We start from the raw sequence: 23,186 nt of genomic DNA, 5'->3' as shown, positions 1-23,186 counted from the left end.
ATCCCTAAAACGCTAAGAGCAAACAGGGAAAGCCTTCTGTTTCTCTGGCATGTTGGTCCCATCTGGCCTAAGTGTAAATTCACAGGAAAGGAAAGTTATTTGTAGTCAAGTAACTACAGAAGGTGGGAGAGAGGAGACCTCACTGTGTTTTCTGACCAATTCCACAACCATGAAATTCAAAAATATTCTTTATCTTTTAAATAATTTACTGTACTTTCCCAATTTCCTAATATGAGCATCATTAGGAAATTATTACTTTTATAATCAGAGAAGAGTTTTTCAAAAAGACTTTGAAAGTTTCTCCTCAAGAGCTAAAAATGTGTCCAGCTATTTCATATGCTTAAGTTTGGCTGTAATTAAGATATAATCTATCATCCCAACCCGGGCCCCTGTGAGCAAAGGGGAACTGTAGCAACTAACATGCAGGAAGCACAGCACAAACCAGGAGCACCGGAAAACCCAAACGTTACACGCCACCCGTGACCTCTTCACAACCCTCTTCCTAACCACTTAGCTAGAAAACTGTTTTCCGTGCTAGAAGATGCCGGTGGAACAGTGTTGAGATCTGATTTCAGCTGGTCATTCTCAGCAGCAGAGCAGGAAACCTGCTCCTGGGCTGGGAGAAGACAGGAAGAGGGAAAAGACGTCTCAGATGCAAGGGCATCAGTACCTTCCTGACTAAACGAACACAAAGTATCACAAAAGAGCAAAATCTTTAATTCTACCTTCTGTCAATTCATTACTTCCCCACACAACCTAAAAACAAACAAAAACGCCCCCTATGCTTGCGAGTTTCTTATTTCTTATTTCTATGGTGCCGCCCGGGAGCCCAATCCCAACCCCTGCTCGACTTCCTGTTGTACCTTACTGCCCACATCCAATGCAACACCACATCTGGTCACATCTGCCCTTTTACCACCTCTCCAAGCTGCCTGTTCCTCATCCACCTGTCTTTCCTCCTAGCTGCCCCAAGGACCCCAATTCCCACAGTTTCCTGACCCCAGCAGACCTGCCAAACCTTTGACCCAGCCCTGTCTCAACTCCCTCCTTACGCCACTAGGGTCCATGGTGTAGCACTACAAGCACTCCCGCACAAACCCTCAGCTCCGCTGTCCTCTCTGGCACTCAGCTGGCAAGGGCCCAGCCTTGGCTAAACCCAACAGTCCATCCCATTACTCAGCCAGCTCGCCCTCGCAGTGCCTTCCTCACCGGCTGCCCGGGCAGGGCTGGCCTGGTTCCCCGCCGACCTCAGCAACCACTCCTTACCTGTCCCCTTGCTGGCCCTCCTCAGCCTCCACGCCTCCAAACACTGTGGTTCCTCGCACTGGGCCCTCAGACCCCCTTTCTCCCTTAGCGACATCTACCCCCAGGCGATGCCATCCAATTCCCTGGCTTTAAATACCATCTCCTCACGGCTAACCCCCAGTGAGGACCTCCCGCCACACTGCCTCCCTGCACAGCACCAGCTCAAGTCCCGCTTTCCACCCAGTGTCTCCACGGCCAGCGCCAAACTCCTGACTCTCTCAGCCCCCAGCTTGCTCACCCAAGTCTTCCTCCATCTCAGTACTTGGCCAATTTATCTTCCAGATGCTCAGGGGAAAACCTTGAACCACCCTTGCCTCCTTCCTCCCTTGCTCCCACCCTCATCCAGTCCGTCAGTACCGCGGTCAGCTCTCCTCCAGAAGCCCAACCGCTTCTCACCACTTCCACACCCTAGCACCTGGCTGGAGCCCCCGTCAGCTCCCGTGCTCTGTGGCAGGCAACTCCTGACTACTCTCCAGCTCCCCCTTCAGTCTGCTTCCCACTCAGCAGCCAGAGGGACCTTTTTAAAACCAGGCAGAGCAGTCATACCTCTGCTCAAAGCCCTCAATAGCTTTTTATCCAACTCAGGAAAAGCTAAATCCTTACCAGGGCCACAATCTACATCATTGGCCTACATAACCTCTGTTGATCCCATCCTACCCCCTGTCCAGCCCCATCACCTCCACAGGGTTCTCAGACATAACAGGTACCTCCTGCCTCAGTGCCTTTGCACGTGCTGTCAACACACTGCGTGACGGGCTTCCCTCACCCCTAACAACTTCTATCCTTAGTCTCTGTTTTATTTTTTTCTTAGTATTTATCAGTATCTAACATCTACACATTTGACTTATTTTTCAGGTGTACTTATTTTTCAGGTGTCTCCCCCACCAGAATGGAAATTCCATGAGATCAGGGATTTTTGTCTATTTAATTCACTGCTGTTCCCCAGAGCCCTAAACCTATGGAAACCTGTGTGGAAAAACCTATATATTTTTTTAAGGGATAAATTAATGGCCTGCAGGTCCTGAATGACCCCTATCTTACCTCACATCTGTTCCACACTATCCCCCTTCCTCAGTTTCTTTTCTTCCCAGAACTTGTCACCAGCAGCCACATGACGCATTTACTGTCTATCTCCCCTCACCACCAGCAGGAGGTCAGCTCCACAAGAGCAAGAACCTGGTCTGGTTTCACAGCTGTGCTCCCAGAGCCTCACGTGAAGCAGGCACCCAATAAACACCTGCTGAAGGAAAGAACTCTCCTTGCCCCTCTCTCAGATGGGGCCACCATCAGTGCTCAGCTGGACTGGCCTAACGCCTTCACTCGCCTTCCCATCTCCAGACGCTCTCCTCCCGGCGCCCACGGCAGGAATTCTCTACCCAAAACTCGAGTGCAACTGATTCTGCTACAACTGTTTATCAGCACCCCCATGCCCAGCCCGACTCTGCTGTGTCATCTGTACTAAACTTGAGCCCAGAGCAGGACATGGCCATGCTGCTCCCCCGGCTGGAGGGCCCTCCATCTCCCTCTCCTGACCTGAGACACGAGACATGTTTCAGGACTTGGAGGTCATCTCCCCTGGGCATCTTCATCTGACCAGCCAGGCCCATGCCCATGACACGGCTGGGCGAGGGTCCCTCTCGGGCACCCTCACAGCACCCCACGCTGAATTCAAACCTGAACCCTCAGGGTCTGTTTGCTGACTTGCCATATCTGCCCTCATATTAGAAGAACTCAGTGCAGTCACTCCTGCGTCTTTCTTCCCTGTGGGTCTCCACCACTCACAGAACACTTCTCTTCTGACATGTGTGGTCACCAAATGCCTGGGCAGTTTTCCCCACACCAAGCAATTCCCTGGCACCCCAGCTGAGTGTCCTACAATTTAACTCAATTCTGACACTACCTACCCATAGATGGTGTCAGATCCCACAGGTTAAGGGCTCAGTCCCACAAGATGCTCCCACCCCTCTTCAGATGTCAATAGAAAGTGGCAGGTCCTCAGATTGAACACAACTTGTGCCCAATTTGACTACAAATTGGAGATTTCCACAACCCCCCCCTCAGGTTTGCTTAATTTGCTAGAACAGCTCACAGAACTCAGGGAAACACTTAACATTTACCAGTTTATTAAATATGAAAAAGGATACAGATGAAGAGAGACACAGGCCAAGGTGTGGGAGGGTCCTGAGCTCAGGAGCTTCTGTCTCTGTGGAGTTGGGGTGCGTCACCCTCCCCGAATGGATGTGATCACTAACCCAGAAGCTCTCTGAACCCCGTACGTCTGGGATTTCTACGGAGGCTTCCTCACACAGGCACGAGCAATTATTAACTCTGTTTTCAGCCCTCTCTCCTCTCTGGAGGGTAGGATGTGGGGCTGAGAATTCCAAGCTTCTAATCACAGCTTGGTCTTTCTGGTGACCTGCCCCCTCCCGGGAGCCGTCCAGGAGCCCACTCAGAGTCAACAGAACAATGGAACAAAAGATGTTCCCAGTGCTCTTATCACTCAGGAATTTACAAGGGTTTTAGGCGCCTGTGCCAGCAACCGGGGGCAGAGACCAATACATATATTTTCCATTATCTCACACTCTACTGAACTGTAAGCAGCTTGTTACCCCGTCTGTGTGGTGCCTATCACACCGGGGGTCTATGAGTTCTTAACACTATATGGTTCTGAGGAAAATACTCTAAGGGAATCCGAAACAAATTATGGATTGTGTGAACACAGATGAGTATCTCTCCCATTCTCATAAAATTGAGCCTAATAAAGCGAAACCTCAGTCCATACCCCTAATATCTCCAGACTGAATAATCTACTCTTGGCACCCAAGAAAGGAGAACTAAATATCCTCACAGAGGCTGTTAGAAGAAGCAGAAACAAAACTTAAGGAGCCCTAAACCTCTGCCTAGCTCTGAACTGGCAGCGATGACCGTGTGCTGAAAACGACAGGCCGGATGACAGGTGGGCCTGTGCCAACAATATAGTTGAGGCTATTAACTTGGTTTCCCTGGATGCCCCTCCAGGTTCAGAAGAAACAAGAGCAAGTGACATAGAAGAACAACGGAGCAAACACAGGACCTCTTCCAGGCTGTGCTTCCCAGCCAGGGTCCTTAGGGAATGGCAATCCTTCAAGACGTTTTACTGTTTTCCTGGTTCTAATTCCTTGCTCTGTGGCATGCCTCCCTATTACACGTTTCCTAGCTGCCTTTGAACACACACAAACTTGCCTAATAAGACTCCCGTGGGAGAAGGAGAAGATCTTTTGCTGTTTCTTCTACTTAATATCAACCCTGATCGCATGACCTAGTTCCTATGAATCCTGGGGCTTTGTGTGTCTCGTTCTTACCGTGACCTATTCATTATTCTTCCTCTATGTATGGATTTATTCTTTTTCTCTTTACATTACTGCCGTGGGTCTTTGTTTTATTTTGTTTAAAGAAATGCTGATTCCCTTCCACAGGAGTTTTTTTTAAATCAGCACTTATAACATCCAAGGAAGCATTTATCTAACCCAGGATGCTGAAGAGAATCTCTAATGATGGGATCCTTAATCCCCGCTGAAAACCCCAGCAACCCCCTCCAGCAGACCCTCCCCAAACCTGGTTCTGAGAAGCCACCAGCGTTGGTTCCGTGCCCCCCTCCCTGCACTCCAGCACACCTGTCTCTAGACACCTGAACAGCCAAGAGCCTGAGACCCAGCGTCTGACTCCAAAGCAAAGAGGAAATAGCAGCCTGGAGCATTTTAGAGTCTAGCAAGGCTCTGACCAGGAAGAAAGAGACGGGCCAATCACGAGCCTTGTGTGGCTATCAAGCACTTGACTAGAGCAACTAAGGCCCTGAATTTTAGATTTTATTTAATTTTAATTAGTTTACATTTAAATAGCCACAGGTGGCTAGCAGCTACTGTGCTGGACAGCACAGATCTGGAGAAAAGGACAAACACAGAGCTGCCCTGATGGCTGTTCTTCAATGTGTGCATTTGGAAAAGCTGGGATGCAGCAAGACCCTGGCAGGCAAGGGTGCCTGGTCCCGATGCCTTGGGTCACCCACATGTGGGCACTGTCAACATGAGGTCCTCAGCTTTCTTCCAGCCAGCTCTCTCCCGGGCAGCCATATCCTCTCCCACGGATTCAGCCACACCACCTGAGCCCCAGGCCTGTACTGATTGGCACTCCTGCTCTCTCCGTGCTCCAGGCCCCACTCACTCAGTGCCTGCCTGCAGGGTCTAGGAGTCCCATCAGCATTAAAAATTCACAACTTCTCAGGGCCGGCCCCGTGGCCGAGTGGTTAAGTTCACCAGCTCCGCTTCAGTGGCTAAAGGTTTTGCTGGTTCGCATCCTGGGTGTGGACATGGCACTGCTCGTCAAGCCATGCTGAGGTGGCGTCCCACATGGCACAATCAGAGGTCGTCACAACTAGAACATACAACTATGTACTGGGGGGTTTGGGAAGAAGAAGAAGAAAGAAAAAGACAAAAAAAAAAGATTGGCAACAGTTGTCAGCTCAGGTGCCAATCTCTAAGGAAAAAAAAAAATTCACAACTTCTCAAATGAAACCCGTCATCTCCCCTCTTTCCATCCTCCAAACCTATGGTTTTCCTTGGACTTCATATTTTCTGCAAAAGCACAATCCACACAACCAGGTTTCAAACACATAAAATCTTAATGTCATCCTTCACTTCCACCCTCTCCCGTCCCGGCCCTCAGGTCTCAGTATCTCGTCTGTCAGCCTTCCCTCCATTCTTCCTGCACCCCGCCCCCCACTCAGGCCTTTGGTACCTCCCAGGCCTCCCTCACTCTCCCTGTCCTAATCTGTCCCCACCCCAACCAGTCATCCCAAAAAGAGTCTAGGGGCCTTCCAGGGGCTCCTGTTGCACCCTGCAGGAATCCCGACTGCAGTGCTCACTCTCGTGTGCTGGAACTGCCCACTCACTACTTCTGGGTCAAGAGTAAGTTGTAAAGTTTTATGCACAGATATGGGCCACCTCTTACAGAGCACGTGTTCAATAAATACTTGCTAAATGATTATTGCAACAGATACCTGTTCTGGATGGAACGTTTTGTTCCCCCAAAATTCATATGTTGCAGCCTCAACCCCCGATGGGATGGTGTTAGGTGGGGCCTCTGAAAGGTAATTAGGTTAGATAAGGTCATGAGGGTGGAGCTCCAGGATGCAGTTAGCACCCTTATAAGAGGAAGAAGAGACGCAAGACCTTCCTCTCTCAGCCACGTCAGGACGCGGTGAGAAGGCGGCTGTCCGCGAGCCAAGAACAGAGCCCTCCCCAGGAACTGAATCTTCCAGTACCTTTATTTTGGGCCTCCCAGCCTCCAGAACTGCGAGAAATAAATGTCTGTTGTTTAAGCCCTGCCGTCTACAGTAATTTGTTATAGCAGCCCGAGGTGACTAAGACAACACTTTTCTTCCTGTAATTGTGCCTGACTCCAGTTCATTCTCTACAGTACTCCCAGACTACTCTTCAGTGTTCCTAAAGCACAGCCTACTGGGTTATTCCCCTGGTCAAAACTCAGAGACAGCTTTTTACTGATAGACTAGAAACTTGTAACCTTCTTGGCCAATCACTCAAGAACCACCCAGAATCTAGGCTCTTGGCTCACTGTTCTAAGGCCGCCCCTCTGCATCCTTCTTTCCCCTTTGGCGCCTGACTTGGCTCAGGCTGAACCTTCTCGCCCATTGTCCTTTCCAGCCTCTTGACATGTTCCACTGCTGCCTCCTTTCACCTCAAGGTCCATTTCAGCTGCCACTGCCTCCAGGGCCCAGCACAGCCAAGAGTCCTCTCCCCACCTCAACTCCTCCTGCCTCTACCCACACCTCTCCTTCTCTAGTGGAATCATATTTTCCATGGGAGAGGTGTTTTAAAATCAGCAAAAAAATCACCTCTCTTTAAAACTACTAGAGAATCTCATAGGAGTATACCCCACAAATCCAAAATATCATTTTCCAATGCTCTGAGGTGCCATGTTATAAGGAAAAGAAAAAAACAAAACACAACCAGAATCACCCTGTCAGCCAGATGCTCACACTGACAAGCAGCGGGAGGAAACAGGACCGAGCCTCATTTTCACCTCTGCTCCTCCTGGAGCATCAAGTACAGCAGGGAAATCAACACCACTCCCCACTCTTCCTCTTTACTGCCCGCCCCAAGACCACCTGCTGAACTAGGACGCTCACTGCACTGTACCTGTCATCGCATTGCTTATGTGCAGCTGCTGTCCTCCTCACTGGCTGTGACCTTGGGGATAAGGACCTTGTGTGATCTGATATCAACGCCACTTAATTAACACATCATGTGAAGCACACAGCGGGAAAATCCCTGTATTTCCCCTTCCCACAGAACCACTAGGAGGGTCTAAAGCCACTTTCAGTCTAAGGCTGCTGGATTCTGTGAAATTAGTGTCTAGACCTTGTGGGCTGAACGAGGAACAGGGAGACACAGACATGTGCCCTAAGAGCAGAGAGGCAGTGACCAAAGTCACCCCATCAACTAGGCAGCGGGAAGAGACCAGCTCCAAGCCAGGCCCCTCCTCAGTCCTGTCAACAAGCAAATCACTCAAAATGCTCTTCTATCTTCTTTTTCAAGTTTTCTTAGGGTAGCAATGTCACCAGTGATTAAATATGGGCAGTATGGTGTTCCTATTTTTACTATATTACAAAGTATTTTCTAACAAACCTTTCCAACCCCAAATTCCATCACATGAACTACTTCTTGATAAACATTCTTCGACAGGCTTTGTTCTCCTTCTTTTATTTCACCTTCTGCATTCTCATAAGCTCTGAGGGAGGTCATGTTAACACACTCCTTGGCATCCTCGGTTCCAAGTGACCCTGAGGTTCACGTGCTGAGCTCCCCTCCCAATCCATTCCCAGGATCGGACTCCAGCACCCCTCCCCTTCACCCCCCTTTTTCATGCTTACTTTTATAGCCTGAGACTGGGCTAAAAATTCTGTAACTTTCCAAATTAAGCTGCCCTAGTGTTAAATCAACTTTATATCACATTATATTTACGTTCAACTACATATTATGTCCACATTCCCAGCTCCCATGTACTCGCAAGGGCTCCCGGTGAAGACGGATCTAGAAATTAACACTTGGAGGAGCACTCCTTCCAGCCCTACTCCTAAAAACTAACACTAGAGGGGAAAACCCCAAAAGAGGCAAGCCTAAAACCAGACAAGCCTTTCTGTATACAAGAAACATAAAGCGATGAATGGGCTGATATCGGGGCCTGGAAGACCTCAGTTAGGCAGCTCTTGGCTCCAGAGGGAAAGAGGGACTCAGGGGCCCCCAACACAAGTAAGGGACCAGAACCAGGTGCATGCTCAAAGTCAGGGGCCAGAACATTTCCTCACTCCTTCGTGTCACGGTCTGCACCCTGGGGGAAAGAGTAAGACCTCCCCTGTAAGCCCCAGTTCTAGACCGCATCCAGGAAAGGAGAATGCAAAACCACAGAGAGAGAAGGGGTGGGTGGTGGGGAGAGAGAAGAAAATCTTAAAAGAAACAGTAAGAAACGCCAGATGAAAATAGAGCAAGTGGAGAAATACTTTACAATAAGTACATTAGGGTCTTCAATGACTTAAATGATGACACACTTTAAAACAAACACGTACACACCAGAAATCAAGAACCAAAAACAGGCAGAAATGGACCAAACAAAAATCTTAGAAATAAGAAATATAATCATTGCAATAAAAATTCAACATAGACACATAACTGGACACAAAGAATCAGTGCACGGGAAAGTAACACTGGGGACTCCATCCGGAAGGCAGTGCCAGAAGACGACGATCAAATCACGAGAAAGCAGTTCAAGAGGAACGGAGATGGGCTGGGAGGTTCTCGTGCTTAATTAACAGAAGTTCACTCAAGAGTTGAGAGCCAAATAGTTATTTTCAGACGTACGAAGACGAAGCAGTGCCATTCACAGACCCTCAGTGTATTTTAAAAGAAAAGTAAACTCATAAGGAAGGAGACGGATATAAGAAAACACTTAATACAAAAACTGATCCCACATGCCGGTGAATCTAACTGCTAACTGTAAAATACCACAATTTGAATGTGAAAATAAGCAAAGCTAAAACTCCAGGCCATAATGACGAGGCAGGTGGGTGGCTAAGGTGTGCTCAAGTTCCTGTCTCTCAAGTGGAGGAGCGTGAGGGGAAGGGCCTGCTGGGCTCCGCAGCAGAGAAAGTCAGTAGTGAAGTGAATACCCACGCACGAAACTTTCCTGCTCACTGCTCAAAGACGATCTAACTTCAACTTGAAAACTGGCTTGCTTCTTCCTCTAGAAAACCTGTGTCAACCGTAAGCCTTCAATATAACAGAATATCCAGTTTCAAAATTTCACTTTACAGGAAGAAAAAAAAAACAGTAATGCCAAGTGTAAAATCAGTGGCACATCTCTCCATGAATTTATAGGGTAAAAATCGAACCATTGAACGCAAGTCGGGCAACCAAGGTACTTAAAGATGCTCTGTTCACATCTTTCTTTCTCACTGCAATGCCGCAGCGAGGCAAACTCCGGGACCATGTTTTAAGGAAGCCTAGAATGGTATCCTTGCCATTAACCTCATTTTCAATATTAAGAGAAAAACACCTTGAGGCAAGTTCTCTCTCAAGAGGTTTCTTCTTTTTCAAACCAACACTTTAGGTAACTTTATACACATCAAGTCATAATCCCACATGTACAAAAATCTTGGCATTGAATATAATGAATGTGTGTCATCAACCTTATCTGACTAATATCACTTGTTCAGGTAAAACTACCTCTACGTTGGATGCTGCTGCCATCACAAAGCACGGACACTTGGGTCCCAAACAATAAGTCATTCATTCATTCTCCCACCTTGCAATTCAAGTCTGAAGTCGGGTTACAGGTTATTTCATAAGAACACATTTTTGGAGATAAAATTAAGCCTTCGACATCCTCCAGTACACAGTAAGCACCGGGCAGGTTTTACAAGGTTCCTAGCAATGCATGCTTCCTTCCTGGAGTTAATCCCATCAGGTAACTCCAGGCAGAGAGCAGGGCCCGAACCAGTCAGCCAACAACGTTCCCAAAGACTCTCTCACGTGAAAAGCATTTGGTTTTCAAATGCCTCAACCTTCAGTGAAAACATGAGTATTAAAGCTAATCCCATACTACTATTAATCACTTGAGAGTGACTCAAGAAGGGAATGCTATTACCGGGAGGGTGAAGAAAGCGGGGTGCTTCGCTTCGTCTTCATATTTGCCTTCGGTGGAACTCCCAGCCTCCACAGATTTGGATGTCGTGTTCTTGCCGATTCCCATCATTAAGAGAAAACGAGTGGTCTGGCCGTTGGACTGGAGTGGCTGGAAGGGAAGGCGTGTTCAAGCGAGGAGCCCAGGATCAGAGCTGGCTGTCCAGAGCCTGGAGCACCCAATTCTCAGGCAGAGCTGACCCCGACAAGCGCCATCTCTTAGACCCTAGAAAAAGAAAAAACAGCCCAATCACCTCAAGGATACACACCACAAGGGATGCACCGTCACCATGTCTCCCGCATAGGACAGTCAGAGTACAAGTTACATCCGAACATCCAAAAATACATTACTTAATTACACTTTTCAACCCCTCTTCATTTAGTCACTTGCTGATTTTGAAGTGTCCCCTGGAGAGGGGGACGATATTTCATCAAAAATATCAGAATACCAGGGATAAAAAATAGCAGAGGTAATTCTCTGACATGCATTATGGTTAATATCTTATAGCCCAGCACTATCCAATGGAACTTTCTCCAATGATGGGAATGTCCTACATCTGCCTTGTCCAATACAGTCGTCATTAGTCACAAGGCTATTGAGCACTTGAGGTGTGACTAGCGCGATAGAGAAAGCGAATTTTTAATTGCATCTAATTTTAATTAAAATTTAAATAGCCACTTGTGGCTAATGGCAATCATACTAGACAGGGCAGTTATAGCCAATTTACTATGATTGGATGGATACTAAAATAATTCTGAATTCCCTACAGGTGCCCAATTAAAGGTAGGGGAAGGCACTCCAAAGTATAAAGAGGAGGAGCTAAAACCAACCTAGAATTAAACGGCCACACAGAATTCCAGGAAGGTGGCAAGATGATCTTTAAATGGGCTAGGAGGACACACAAAAAATAGAGCCATTCAATATCAATCAAATGACAACATAAACCTAAAGGAAAAAAATCCTACCAAAAAAGTGGGGCGGGAGCCGGGGTGTGGGGGCAAAGTGTCAAGAGATAAGCAAGGGGCAGGAAGATGAATACTACTGGACCCATGATGGATCTGACGTGCTCAGAGAATCTGTGCCACACTCCAAGCTACGAGAAAATATAAGCCAAAGTCAAAAGCAGGAGCTACTGACACAGTTCTATGCAGCCAAGTTCCAGTGAAGCAGGAGAAAATGAAAAACTCAATTTCAAACCACAGGAGCATGACTTGGACAATAAGAGAGATCCACCCAAAGATTAAGAAGAGAATCTGGCTTCATAAAGGAGAGGGCACAAAGGACCCCTCCAAGAGTTGGCACACGTACAGTCCAACGTGCCCAAGTATGCCTACATTTTTATGGTGAAGAAAAAAATACCACCAGCAGGTGGGGGTAAGAAGGGACAGAGAACATCCATTGGCACTCTGATTAGAATGATGTCAGAGCTCAGCACCAATTAATTTCCCATCGAGAATGAAGAATCCAACAAAGCTGTCCTGCAGATGTGAAGGCAGACCGATAAGAAGTTTAAAAATACAAGCAGGAAACCTCCTGTTCAAGGAATTCGCTTAGAGACACTTTTCACTCAGCAAATACTTTGGATGAGCCAGGGAGAAAAACACGAACAAGTAAGAAAAGAGAAAGAACTGGACAAAATTTGAGAATTCAATAGTTAAGAGGACAAAAGGGAAAAGTACAAGAAACAGTTGCCAGAACATCGAGTTACATCAATGGAACAGAGGAGCCAGGTGCACACACCACACTTTTTTGAGGCAGCTCTTACAGTTTAAAATGTCCATGCACACCGTGCGTTCTTGTTCATGTCACATCCTTGTCTGTTGAAAGCGGCAGCTCTCAACCAGGAGTGAAGTGCCCTCCGGGGGACATTTGGCAACATCTGGAGACATTTTTGGTCATCATGACAGGAGGAGAGCTACCAGTGTATCTCAGAGGCAGAGGCCAGGAGGGCTGCTAAACATCCTACAATGCACAGGACAGATGCCACAATAAAGAATTGTCCCACCCCAAATGTCAAGAGTGCCAAGACTAAGAAACCCTGGTTTAAAGATATTTCCCTCCTCCCCAAAATGACATCCCAAATGTGCTATGTGGATCCTGAGCACAAGATCACGTCCCCTAGTTTGAGAAGCAGGGACATGCACAGCACAAGACAGAGCAAAGCCCATACCAAAGTCAGTCTACGGGACTTACTGCAGCTTAGTGACTTTTTAAATAATTTTCCCTTTTCAATAACAGGGATGAGTGGGCCATTATATTTTTCCCTGTCTTTCCTGCTGTTTGTAGGGGATATGAAGACCTGCTTTACTATGCAGTTTCCAGCACATGAAAGTGGAGACTTTCTATATTCAAAGGGGAAGTTACGGACATTGCTTAGAAAACACTCAAGGCTCTACTTGTAGCTCTGACAGAGACGGTGTATGTTAACTACATAGATTTATCCTATATTCTTCATTATAGTATTTTACAATTCAAAAAAAAAATCCCCAATTCTTAGCAGAGGCAAAGTGTGCACAGAAGCAGGAGTGTACCCTCCTCTGTTGTTCAGCTGCTATATGGCTACCAACGGGACTGTTACTTTGTGTGGCTGCGCAGGTTCCTATGATTAGAGACCTTTCCTTGAACTTTTTACTGGTCCTTTCCTTACATACGTATTTCGGCTTCGCCATGGGTGTGGTCTGTCCTCTTCCTGAAGTGCCTGCATATACCCTTCAGTGATTCTCTCTCACCATGCCTGTGGCCTCCTACGCCTGACACTCCGGGCACAGTGCTCAGCCTGCTGATCTCATCACTGGGATACCAACAGGCAAACCCAAGGAGGCCAGCTTCCTGTCACCTTCAGATTGCCCCTGCCCACCGAAGCCAAGTGGCCCAAACCCAGGTGCATATCAAGGTGGTTCAGAGAAGCAGGGACACGAGTCACTGAGCAGCTCACTGCACAGGAGGTGGAGGTGGCGGGCACGTTAGCTAGGACCACAGAGCCCCCAGAGGGTGCCAAGATAAAGAGCTTACACTCAATTCAGCAGAAAGAGGAGACTCAAAGAGGGTAAGGATGATGGTCAGACCTGTGCTTTGGGAAGGGACTTCCTTACAGTGCAAAAGGCAGACAAAGCAGCACACGAAGTAGAGGCAGGAAGATCCGAAGCCTGGAGTGTCCATGCAGGTAAGAATCAGGGGCCGCAGGGCAGCAGCAACACAGGAGAAGAAGTGGGAAGGCAGTAAGAGAGAAACTGGAGAGTGGAACAGAACTAGCACCTACCTGTGCAGACGGCGTAGGGCCAGGGAAAGAGTCAAAATGGCACCAGGGTCTCTGACCTGGGAGTCTGAGATGGTGATAATGTATAATACAGCTTATTTTATTTCTGATTACGAAAACACTGCAGAGATTTCTTGGAAATATGAAAGAATAAATCTCATTTTAAAACTCCCCCTGCGATCCCCACAGTACAACTATTTGGCAACTAAGAAAGGCCTCAACTTCAAAAAGCACAGTTGAGAATACCTCCTGGAGCCTTGTACACAAAAGAGTTGGCCTCAGCGTTGGCTCCCAGGTCTCACGAAGTGGGCGGGGTGTCAGTGGACATCAGAGGGGAATGAACAAGCAGAAAGAAGACCAAGCTAGATAGAGTGGAATTAATGCCCCATGAGGCAAAATTAATTCAAGAATCAGGAGAGTACCTTTAAAATGCTCTAATTCATTCATATCCTCAGTGGAATTCAAGAAAAAGTAGTTAACTAAAGGACCAAAAAGAATTCTTGGAAATTAAACATGATTGCCAAAATAAATCTCTTGGAAGATGTACTACTGGAAACCAAACTTGTAGATTATTAGAACAATTGCACAAACACATGTTAGAGCCAGAAGAACAAATGTCCGCAGAAGAAGAGTTCCAAAGACAGCCAGATAATGGAACAGATGGATGAGGAGTCAAAGAAAGAGCAGACAAAACAAATCCTCACACTGAAAACAGACTTCTGATCCACTGGACATCTCAGTGTTGGGGAGGAGCGCTGAAAGACGACCCCAGCCACACATCCCGGGACCACGTCTGAATTCTACAGATACAAAACCCTGAAAACCTCTGTCAGAAAAAAACAAAAACACTGTTCACAAAGGAATGACTAGCATATTGTCTCTTATTCTATTATATATTATATAAAGACTTCTCATCTAATAGCTAAAAAACAGAAGAAAAAGTGATGTCCCCAGCATTCTGAGAGGAAAGAAGGCAGATCCTAAAATTCCACATCCAGATAACCCCCAGTGGTCCCACCACCTTAACACCCACCGCTACCTATTCCATCATAGACGTGTGTCATTCTTCACAACTATGCTATTTCACAGCGACGTGAAGTTCCACTGTAGAAATCACCACAACTCTGCTGCGGGTCATTTGGAGGATCATGTTTACAACCAATTATAAATAATGGTGTTGTATAACAAACCCTTTGCACACTCCAATCCCTTGGAATAGAGTCCCCGAAGAAGATCAGACTGGTCCACATCCAGCCCCATCGCCATGAGCGTGCCAGCAGAGCTTTCCAATCCACGCTCACCCAGAGTAACTTGAAGGAAAATGACAGGACTTTTTCACATAGAATACATTTACTCTCCTAGGTTAATTCTGTCTCTGTGTTGTTTCAGACACGTTACAGCCATTGCAGCAGCCAACCCTCCCCACTGCCCCCATCACCAGGAACAAAGGGCGACAGTTCCGTCCTGACAAGACCACTTTCCATCAAGTACTCTGTATTCCATTTCTCTACCAAGCATATGACCCTCAAAATCTACCCTGGGGGGACCCAGCCATTCCCTCTGCCCATCTCTTACAGGACAGCAGCCTCTGGAGTGTCCTGAAGACATAGACCCAAGTGAGCATAAGAGGAGATGGGGCCAAAGAAAGTGCAGGGCAGGATGCTCTGAGAAAGGCTTCGGGGCAGAAGCCTCAAAGTCTGGCAAGGGAAGGGTGTCACCCTTCGTGACAGAGCGTCCCACAGCCAAGTACTCAAGAGTGATGAAGACAACCTCAAGGCCAGAAACCACGCACCAACCTGAGATCAGAGTGTGTCATCCATCCAGGCTGAACTTTTGTGTGGGGAAATGCCAAGGCCCAGACGCAAACACAGCAAAAGATAAGAGGGAGGGAAAGGGGGAGAGGAGCTTAGGATCTGTGTTAGAATGTGTGTTAAAACAAAAGGCAAAAGCCCCCAGGGAATCTGACACCTGGGCCATGTTTGCCACCACGTTCCCCCATCACCCCTCCCTCCTCCTTGTGGAAGAAAGAATAAGCAAGGCCACTGCCATCCTGCCCCGAGCGAGCATAAGCCGAAGGGAGAGGAGGGGCTGGGCTGAAAGACGCTAACGATGTCCTCTGACAAAGGGAATGATGACTGTCCTCTGACAATGGGAATGATGACGACCACACAGTGAGAGCGATAACAGCAGTCTTCCAGCTGAGCGCCTCCGTGTGCCAGGCACATCCTTCCCTCTCATTCCGTAAATGGCAATTATTTCTCCCTAGTAGGCATAGTATTACTTGATTTGCACACAAAAGTGGAAATAAAGCTTCAGAGAAGTTAAGTAACTTGCCAAAGGATACACAGCTTTAAGCAGTGGAGCAGGATTCAAACTTTAATCAGTATTCCTGTCCTACTAACATTTACACAAGACTGACATACATACAACACTGTCCTTTAAAAGCTCAGTTTACAGCCGACCTCCCAAAGCAAACAGAGTCCAAGCCAGCTGGCCTGGAAGTACTGTCTCCGCCTGATTCGCTGTGTGCTTTTTGCCCTCCGTGTGACTTTTGAGGGAGCTCGCAGGAGCGAGGACTGCCAAGCTCCTTCTCCAGGGCTGAAGCCCACCCTCCGCAGACCAGGAGCTCCCAAAGCTGTGCACTCTGGCCACCCTGCAAGCCATGATCTCGTCAACAGCACATCAGCCTCTTGTCCCATTTTCTTGTTCCATCTTGATGGCCCTACCACCAGTCCATACTGGAGCCAGCACAACCATGCTACAGAAACTATCAAGCCCTTTGATGGCGTCCTAATTAGCCTTAGAACGACACCCTTAACAAGGCTGCGGGGTCACTGTGAAGCCTACTGTGAAGCTTGGCCCCCAGTCAGCTGTCACTGATGTATTCTGGTTTCCTGAAGGTGTCAGGCCCTTGCACATGCCGTCCCTCCAAAATAGGCACCCTTCACCTCAGCTTCACCCATTGGGGTAACTCCCATCAGTGCTTCTCATTACCAGCATCGCGGTGTCGGGGAACCAGGAAGATGGTTATGACACAGCAAGCTCATGTCCACCTGCCCAGCCAGACAGCTGCAGAACAAGGGGCAGTATCCACAGCCTGCATCCCCCCATCCTGGTCCCGAACTTAGCACCTATGTTAAAGGCTCCCCAAAATTTGTGGAACGAGTTAAGTGATGCTTAAAAAAAATAACGACTCTTCATATAATATAACAGCATTCTTGCGGAATACTGTTACTAACTTGGGAAAGGAAATTAACAGTTAACATCAAACATATCTGTGATACAACAGACCCAGTAATGTCAGGGTCACACCAGGGTGTCGACATCACTGCTATCATTGGACTGACAGAGGAAGATGAGGGGGAAGACCAAGGAAAGATGTGAAAAGACTGAAAGGAAAATACCAAATTACAACCACATCAAGCAATGTGTAAACCTTGGAGAATCTATACAGAGATGGCCAGAACAGGTACAAAAGCCATGAGCAGAGCTCCTCCCGCAAGACGCAGCCAGATCAGAAGGTGGCCAACTACTGCCTGGTCTGGGTGTGTACGGTCCCCGGAGAAGAACGGTTTTCTCACTTTTCAAGGGTTGTAAACAACAAGAAGCAAGAAGAACCTGTGACAGAGGCCATCTGGCCCCCCAAAACTAAGATATTTACAGAAAAGTCTGCCGACCCCTCAAGATAAGAGGATGAAGGAATCCGGTTTAAAATGGCAATAATACCATTAAATACACAATAAATTTAGCAAAAAATGTGTATGGCCTTTATGAATAAAATTATAAACTATTACTAAGCGCCACAAAAGAGATTAGTGTAACCAGAGAAACAGACTATATTCTTGGATAAGAAAGCTACTGTAAGAATATTCATTTTCCTATAAACATAATGTATATACATTTAATAAAAATCAATACCCCAAAAGGGGAAAAAAGAGGCTTGAAAAAATTCCTGTGGAAGAATAACCAAGAATAGCCACAAATATTTGAAAAAAGAGTACGAAGAGTGTGCTCTATCAGATAGGAGCCCTAACGTAAAGCTGTAATGCAGAGAAGAGTTCAACATGGGCACAAAACAGACAAAAAGATCAGAAACAGAAAACCCACAACCCACGAATATGTGATGTGGGAGGCACTGAAAATCGTAAGACAAAGTATGGATTTTTCAACACAACATGCCAAGACAATCGGTTCACTATTAAGTAATAAAATCCAGAAAAAGTAAAACCTAAGGTTAAAAAAATGATAATAAAGCCCCTAAACGATTATATAATGTTACGGCGGGGGACTCCTTTCTTAGCATATCATTACAGATGAAAAAGAGAAAGAGGCTGATAGATTTTGCACTATAAAATTTTCCAGATTTCCATATGGAGAAAAATCACACAAACAAAAACCAAAATATAATACACATAAGATAATGTGTTGGTATCTCTACTATTTGAAGAGATCCTACAAATCAATAAACAAAAAACAAAATCCTTGATATAAAAATGGGCAAAACATACAAGCTTCTAATCTTCAATCCCCTCCAAATACAAATGGCAAAATAAACGCTCGATCCTTGTTTGAAATCGAATCAAGGTATACTGAAATGAAGTACCATTTTTTTTTAAACCTATGTTAGTTACTTTTAATACCTTTATTTGTAAGGTGGTAGAGGAACAGACAAACTCACACTTCTAATGAAAAATAAATTTGCTAACGAGAAGCCAATTTGGTTATACTCAGAAGTTATAAACATTCATATTCATTTTAATATTTGTCTTAAGGAAACACTACTTCTAGGAATTTCTCCTAAGGTGATAATTAAGACACATAAAGATTTAGCCAAAAAATTGTGCGTGCTAAGAAGACCAAAAAGCAAGAAAAATCTAATATCCAACACTAGGGAATTGAATGGTTAAACTGTGGTACATTCACACAAAGGAACACCATGGAGCCATTAAAATGATGGCACAGAAATATTTACTGACATGGAAAGATGTTCACCTCATGTTATGTAAGGAAATAGGTTTAAAAAAATAGTGTGTACAATATTATACTAAGTGAAATAAGCCGGGCACAGAAGGACAAATATCACCTGATTCCACTTGTAAGAGGAATCTAAAACAGTCAACCTCACAGAAGCAGAGAGTAGAATGGTGTTTGCCGGTGGGGGGGTGCTACTCGACACGTATACAGTTTATTATGCAAGATGAGAAAGTTCTCGAGATCTGCTGTACCAGATCGTGCCTACAGTTAATGATACTGTATTGTACACTGAAAAGTTTGTTAAGCGGGTAGATTTCAGGTTAAATGTTCCTACCACAATAATAGTAATAAAATAGAAGATAGCGATTTTTTAAATGAGGCAATGAGTGAAAAGAATTAAAGGCAATTTATGCAATTAAAAAAACTGTATGTACAGCACCAACCCAGTGTGTATGTGTAAGTGTGCGCACACCCGTACACACACCAAAATATTAACCAAAATGTTGATGAGTGGGACAATAAAGGACTTCTTTTCTTCTTTTTACTCTTCTCTATTTTCTAAAGTTACTTATTTAACAATGAAAGATATGCCCACTTTCTCCCCTAAGAGCCCGATGGTGTCCAGCACTGGGTTCTTGCCCACTATTCAGAATCAGAGGCAGAGAAGCGGACCGTTCCCCTCAACGAGGGAAGAGAGCAGTCCAGTCCTCTTTGCTGAGTCGGGACCCCCGCTCTGCAGTTACGAGGCCATGTGGAATCAAGTTCTCATGTTTCAAGCAGTGAAGTAAATTTTGTCATCAGAAGAGAACGGAGAAAAGCCAAGGCTTTGTCGATGACACTTAGCAGGCAAAGTGGGGAACTGACCATAAAGAGGCGTACCAATAACCAAGGCTGCCCCAGAGAAGTGGTCCTCAGCTTCGACTCCATGTTGGAGCCACCTAAGAACTTAAAACACGACTGCCTGGGTGCCCGCCCGGAGAGTCCGACTGAATAGGTCGTGCAGCCTGAGCATCCAGATGTTTTAAAGCTGTCCTGCGGCCACGGTTAAAAATTACTACCTTAGAGCAAGCAGGAAATCATTAGTCTCCAAGAAACAAAAAGGTCAACCTTAAAATAAACGTAAGCCTGGCAGAGTGGAAAAACAGCAATTTGGGAAATCTGCCCTAAGCAGAAAAGCAAAATATTCGGATCTTTAACAAATCATTCAATTCCCTAAGGACTGAACCACCAGCTCTCCAGCCACCAATAAACATACACAAATTCAGAATAACAGCTTCTAATTAGTACTTATTTCCTCAGCCATTCAGCCAGCCATTATTTCTTCTGCACTTAATTTTCTTATCTGACCATTTCTCCCCTGTCCAAGAATCAGTGTCAGTTTTCTCACTGTGGCCCACCATGGCCCCCTGACTCGGAAGTAAGAGGGTACTATCCAAACAGGCTTTAAGGGCTAAGCTGCTCCTGGAGTTAACCACCAAGACCTTTTGTGTTTCTTGGAAGCACAACCAAATCCTAAGAAAACGTGTCCTCCCAGCATCAGCACGGAGGAGTCCCTGGTCCAAGCACTCACTGGCTAAATGAATCAACCACTACGAGTCCTCCCGATCATCAGACTCCCCCCGGGGACAATTCACCTTTACATTCCCAGCTCTTAGCACAGAAGAGACACTCAATAAACGATAATGAGATACACATTTACCCCAAATACACGGCACTGAATGAATACATGCATGGCAAACTCATGTTTTGATCTAGACACAAAAACCTACAGTTCTCCAAAATGATCCAGGAATAACAAAGAGAAGAAGAGAGAGAATAAGAATCCGTGGTTCATGTACCTAAGCCTCACTTGGGAGACTTATTCAAAAGACAGATTTCTTCCACACAAATACTTGCAGACAAATGTTCCAACCTATTTTTACTACAACAGTCCAAAACTCAAGACCTCCAAAGGTCATCAGCAGGTAAATGAATAAACAAACCGTGGTGAGTCCATACAAAAAAATACTCGCCAATAAAAAGGAAGAAACCACTGATGTACATAAGAACATGGGGGAATTGCACAGATACTATGCTGAGTGAAAGAAGCTGGACACAAGACACGCTGCCTGCTTCCCGGAGCTACAGTGACAGGAAGCAGAGAGCGGTGACAAGAGCAAGAGGGAGGAACTCCAAGAGGAAGGAATCTCAGAGTGACAGAAAGGTTCTATATCTTCCTTGTGATCCCGATGGCTCCACTTGTAAGTATATCCATTTACTGTATATAATCTATACTTGAACAAAATCAACTTTTGAAGAAAAAAAGAATTCAAAAACTCCTGTGATTCCACCAACTTAAGAAATGTCCCCTCCCCCAAATTCTGATTCTGTAGACCTGCACTGGGACATGGGAACCTACATTAACACATGCACGAATGTTCTGATGCTGGTGGTCCCCAGATCACCCACACCCTTGGGGCAGGCAAGCTGGGTGGGATAAAGCGATCTTCTCCGCTTGCGTAAATCTACCCAGAAGGAGAGAGCATGACTAAGAAGGAAGACTTTGGGATAAGGAAACAAAATCTCTACTTGCCAAGTGGTAGTCTGGTCCTTCCCAAAATACAAACAAGCTTTCAGAGCTGGCCAGGTTCAATGATAAAGCACATTTTAAAAGCCAATCCATGGCTCTCTGCTTAATCCCATCATTAGGGGATTATAGTTGAACTGTGGCTGCTCCATTAAATCCTGTTAAATGCTAACATTTGACCTAAACGCTTTTAATCCAAGCCAAAAAAAAAAGATTATTGGAACAAATACCTTCAACTTATATATGATCAACTCCCTTTAATGAAATGACTTAAATGGTTGCCTAATACAGAGAGTCCTGCTTCAGGGCATTTACAATTCTGACGTTCATCCTAGCTAGCATTATTCCACTTATGCTCGATGAATGAACCTGTAAGGAGTGGTTATTACTTGATCTTGTGGTGACAGCTATGCTCACAGGGTGTAACTGAAAAACCTCGATCACCCTTGCAGCCTTTTCCAAAGCACTCCAAGAACCCTTGCTCTCATTTTTCAAACCTCAAGTCACTACCCATTAGCAGGCCATGAAATCGACTCTGGATCTGAACCAGAGTTTTTAAAACAATGAAACTTAACAGAACGAAAAATTTCAGAGCGCTCTCAGACGATAAGGGTAACCCAGAGTTTCAAGGTAAAATACTGTATATTGTGGGTCAGGCAAAAAAAGCCTAGAAGTCAGTCACCGATGTAACGAAAGTTCTGCCCAGTGACATAATAGGCATATTTCAAGCACCCAATTTAAATCAGGTGATTTGCTGAGTTTAAATCAACAGGCTCACAGAAATAATCTGCCAAAGTGGTACAAGATGACAAGACTGGTAACAAGATACCATAATGTTCCCTCGCCACAACGTTGGGGAGAGGATTCAGGATCAGGGCCTTTCTCTAAAAGCCACCAGAGCCCTAAACCAAAGCCCCTCAAAGACTACAATCAAGAAAATCTCCATTGCGCCCCTGTGAGCTGTGTCAGCCTTCTGTCACTGTCTTGATTTGTCAGATGTTCTCTTGAGAGAAAGAAAATTTTAACAGAAGCGGGATAAAACCTGAATTTCTGAAGGGGAACCCAAGGATGGTTGCCAGGTTCCATCTCAGAAACCACCTGCTGAGAACTCCCGAGCATTCGTGGCCACACCCACAGGGCCCCTGATGCCCCATGGCAACCACCCTGCTCTGCTCGGGGAGGAAAAGGGCCCCTGGGCAAATGCTGCTGCACTGCTTAGTAATTACCTAAAAGCAGAACCAGGGGCCTCCACAGCGGGCCAGAGAGGAGGAAGAGTAGCTAGACAGAGGTGGCAAATGTTCCTGGAACACCCATGGGGTGAAGTGGGCAGCGAGGATCATTCCTAACTGAAAGCAAACATTTTATGGAGCATAAAGTGAAATACACAATTGATAATATGAAAGAGAAGATCGTAAAGAACACAGGCTGCCTGCAGAAGACTCCTTCAGTCTCTTCTAGAGGCTTGGTCCGAGAAGCCCTTGGTAAAGAATAACTCTAGTCCCAAATTAAACTCTAAATCCTAAAAAAGCTCCTAAATCCAGCCTGAAACGGACTGTTTTGCTGATATGGGTTTACATACAGCCTGAGCCCTGGAAAGAGATGGTCATGCGATCCAGATGAGAAGAATGACTCATCAACTGCTCGCTTCGATGAAAGATGGAGTCAAGTGTACAGTAAAAGGTCAAGGCAGCTGACGTTCTGTTGGTTTGGGGGCTTTAAAATACAAAGTCATCAGGGATCTCTGTTTTTCTGACCTAATGTTGTAGGTATCAGCTGCTGTGGCTGGTATCATCCAGCAGCAACCTCTTCCCCAAACTTTATTTACATAAAATTATGACAAGACTTTAAGAC

At 45.9% G+C, this 23,186-nt stretch overlaps 1 protein-coding gene across 8 annotated transcripts in view; it reads right to left on the bottom strand.

Moving 5' to 3' along the window:
- Nucleotides 1–23,186, bottom strand: part of SLC23A2 (solute carrier family 23 member 2) — a 128,397-nt gene that overhangs the window by 86,417 nt on the left and 18,794 nt on the right. For 6 of the 8 annotated variants that reach the window (XM_046679713.1, XM_046679709.1, XM_046679708.1 and 3 more), the window contains one exon: nt 10,504–10,764. In XM_046679713.1, the coding sequence (XP_046535669.1) occupies nt 10,504–10,611 (108 nt within the window). In that variant the 5' untranslated portion in view covers nt 10,612–10,764. Of the gene's footprint in view, nt 1–10,503; nt 10,765–11,369; nt 11,394–12,304; nt 23,176–23,186 lie in introns of those variants that run through there. The other 2 variants (XM_046679712.1, XM_046679716.1) reach the window with 2 other exon arrangements.

Source organism: Equus quagga, chromosome 12 (assembly GCF_021613505.1).
Source record: "Equus quagga isolate Etosha38 chromosome 12, UCLA_HA_Equagga_1.0, whole genome shotgun sequence".
NCBI classification, from domain to species: Eukaryota; Metazoa; Chordata; class Mammalia; order Perissodactyla; family Equidae; genus Equus; species Equus quagga.
This window is presented reverse-complemented; position numbering and strand designations above follow the sequence as displayed.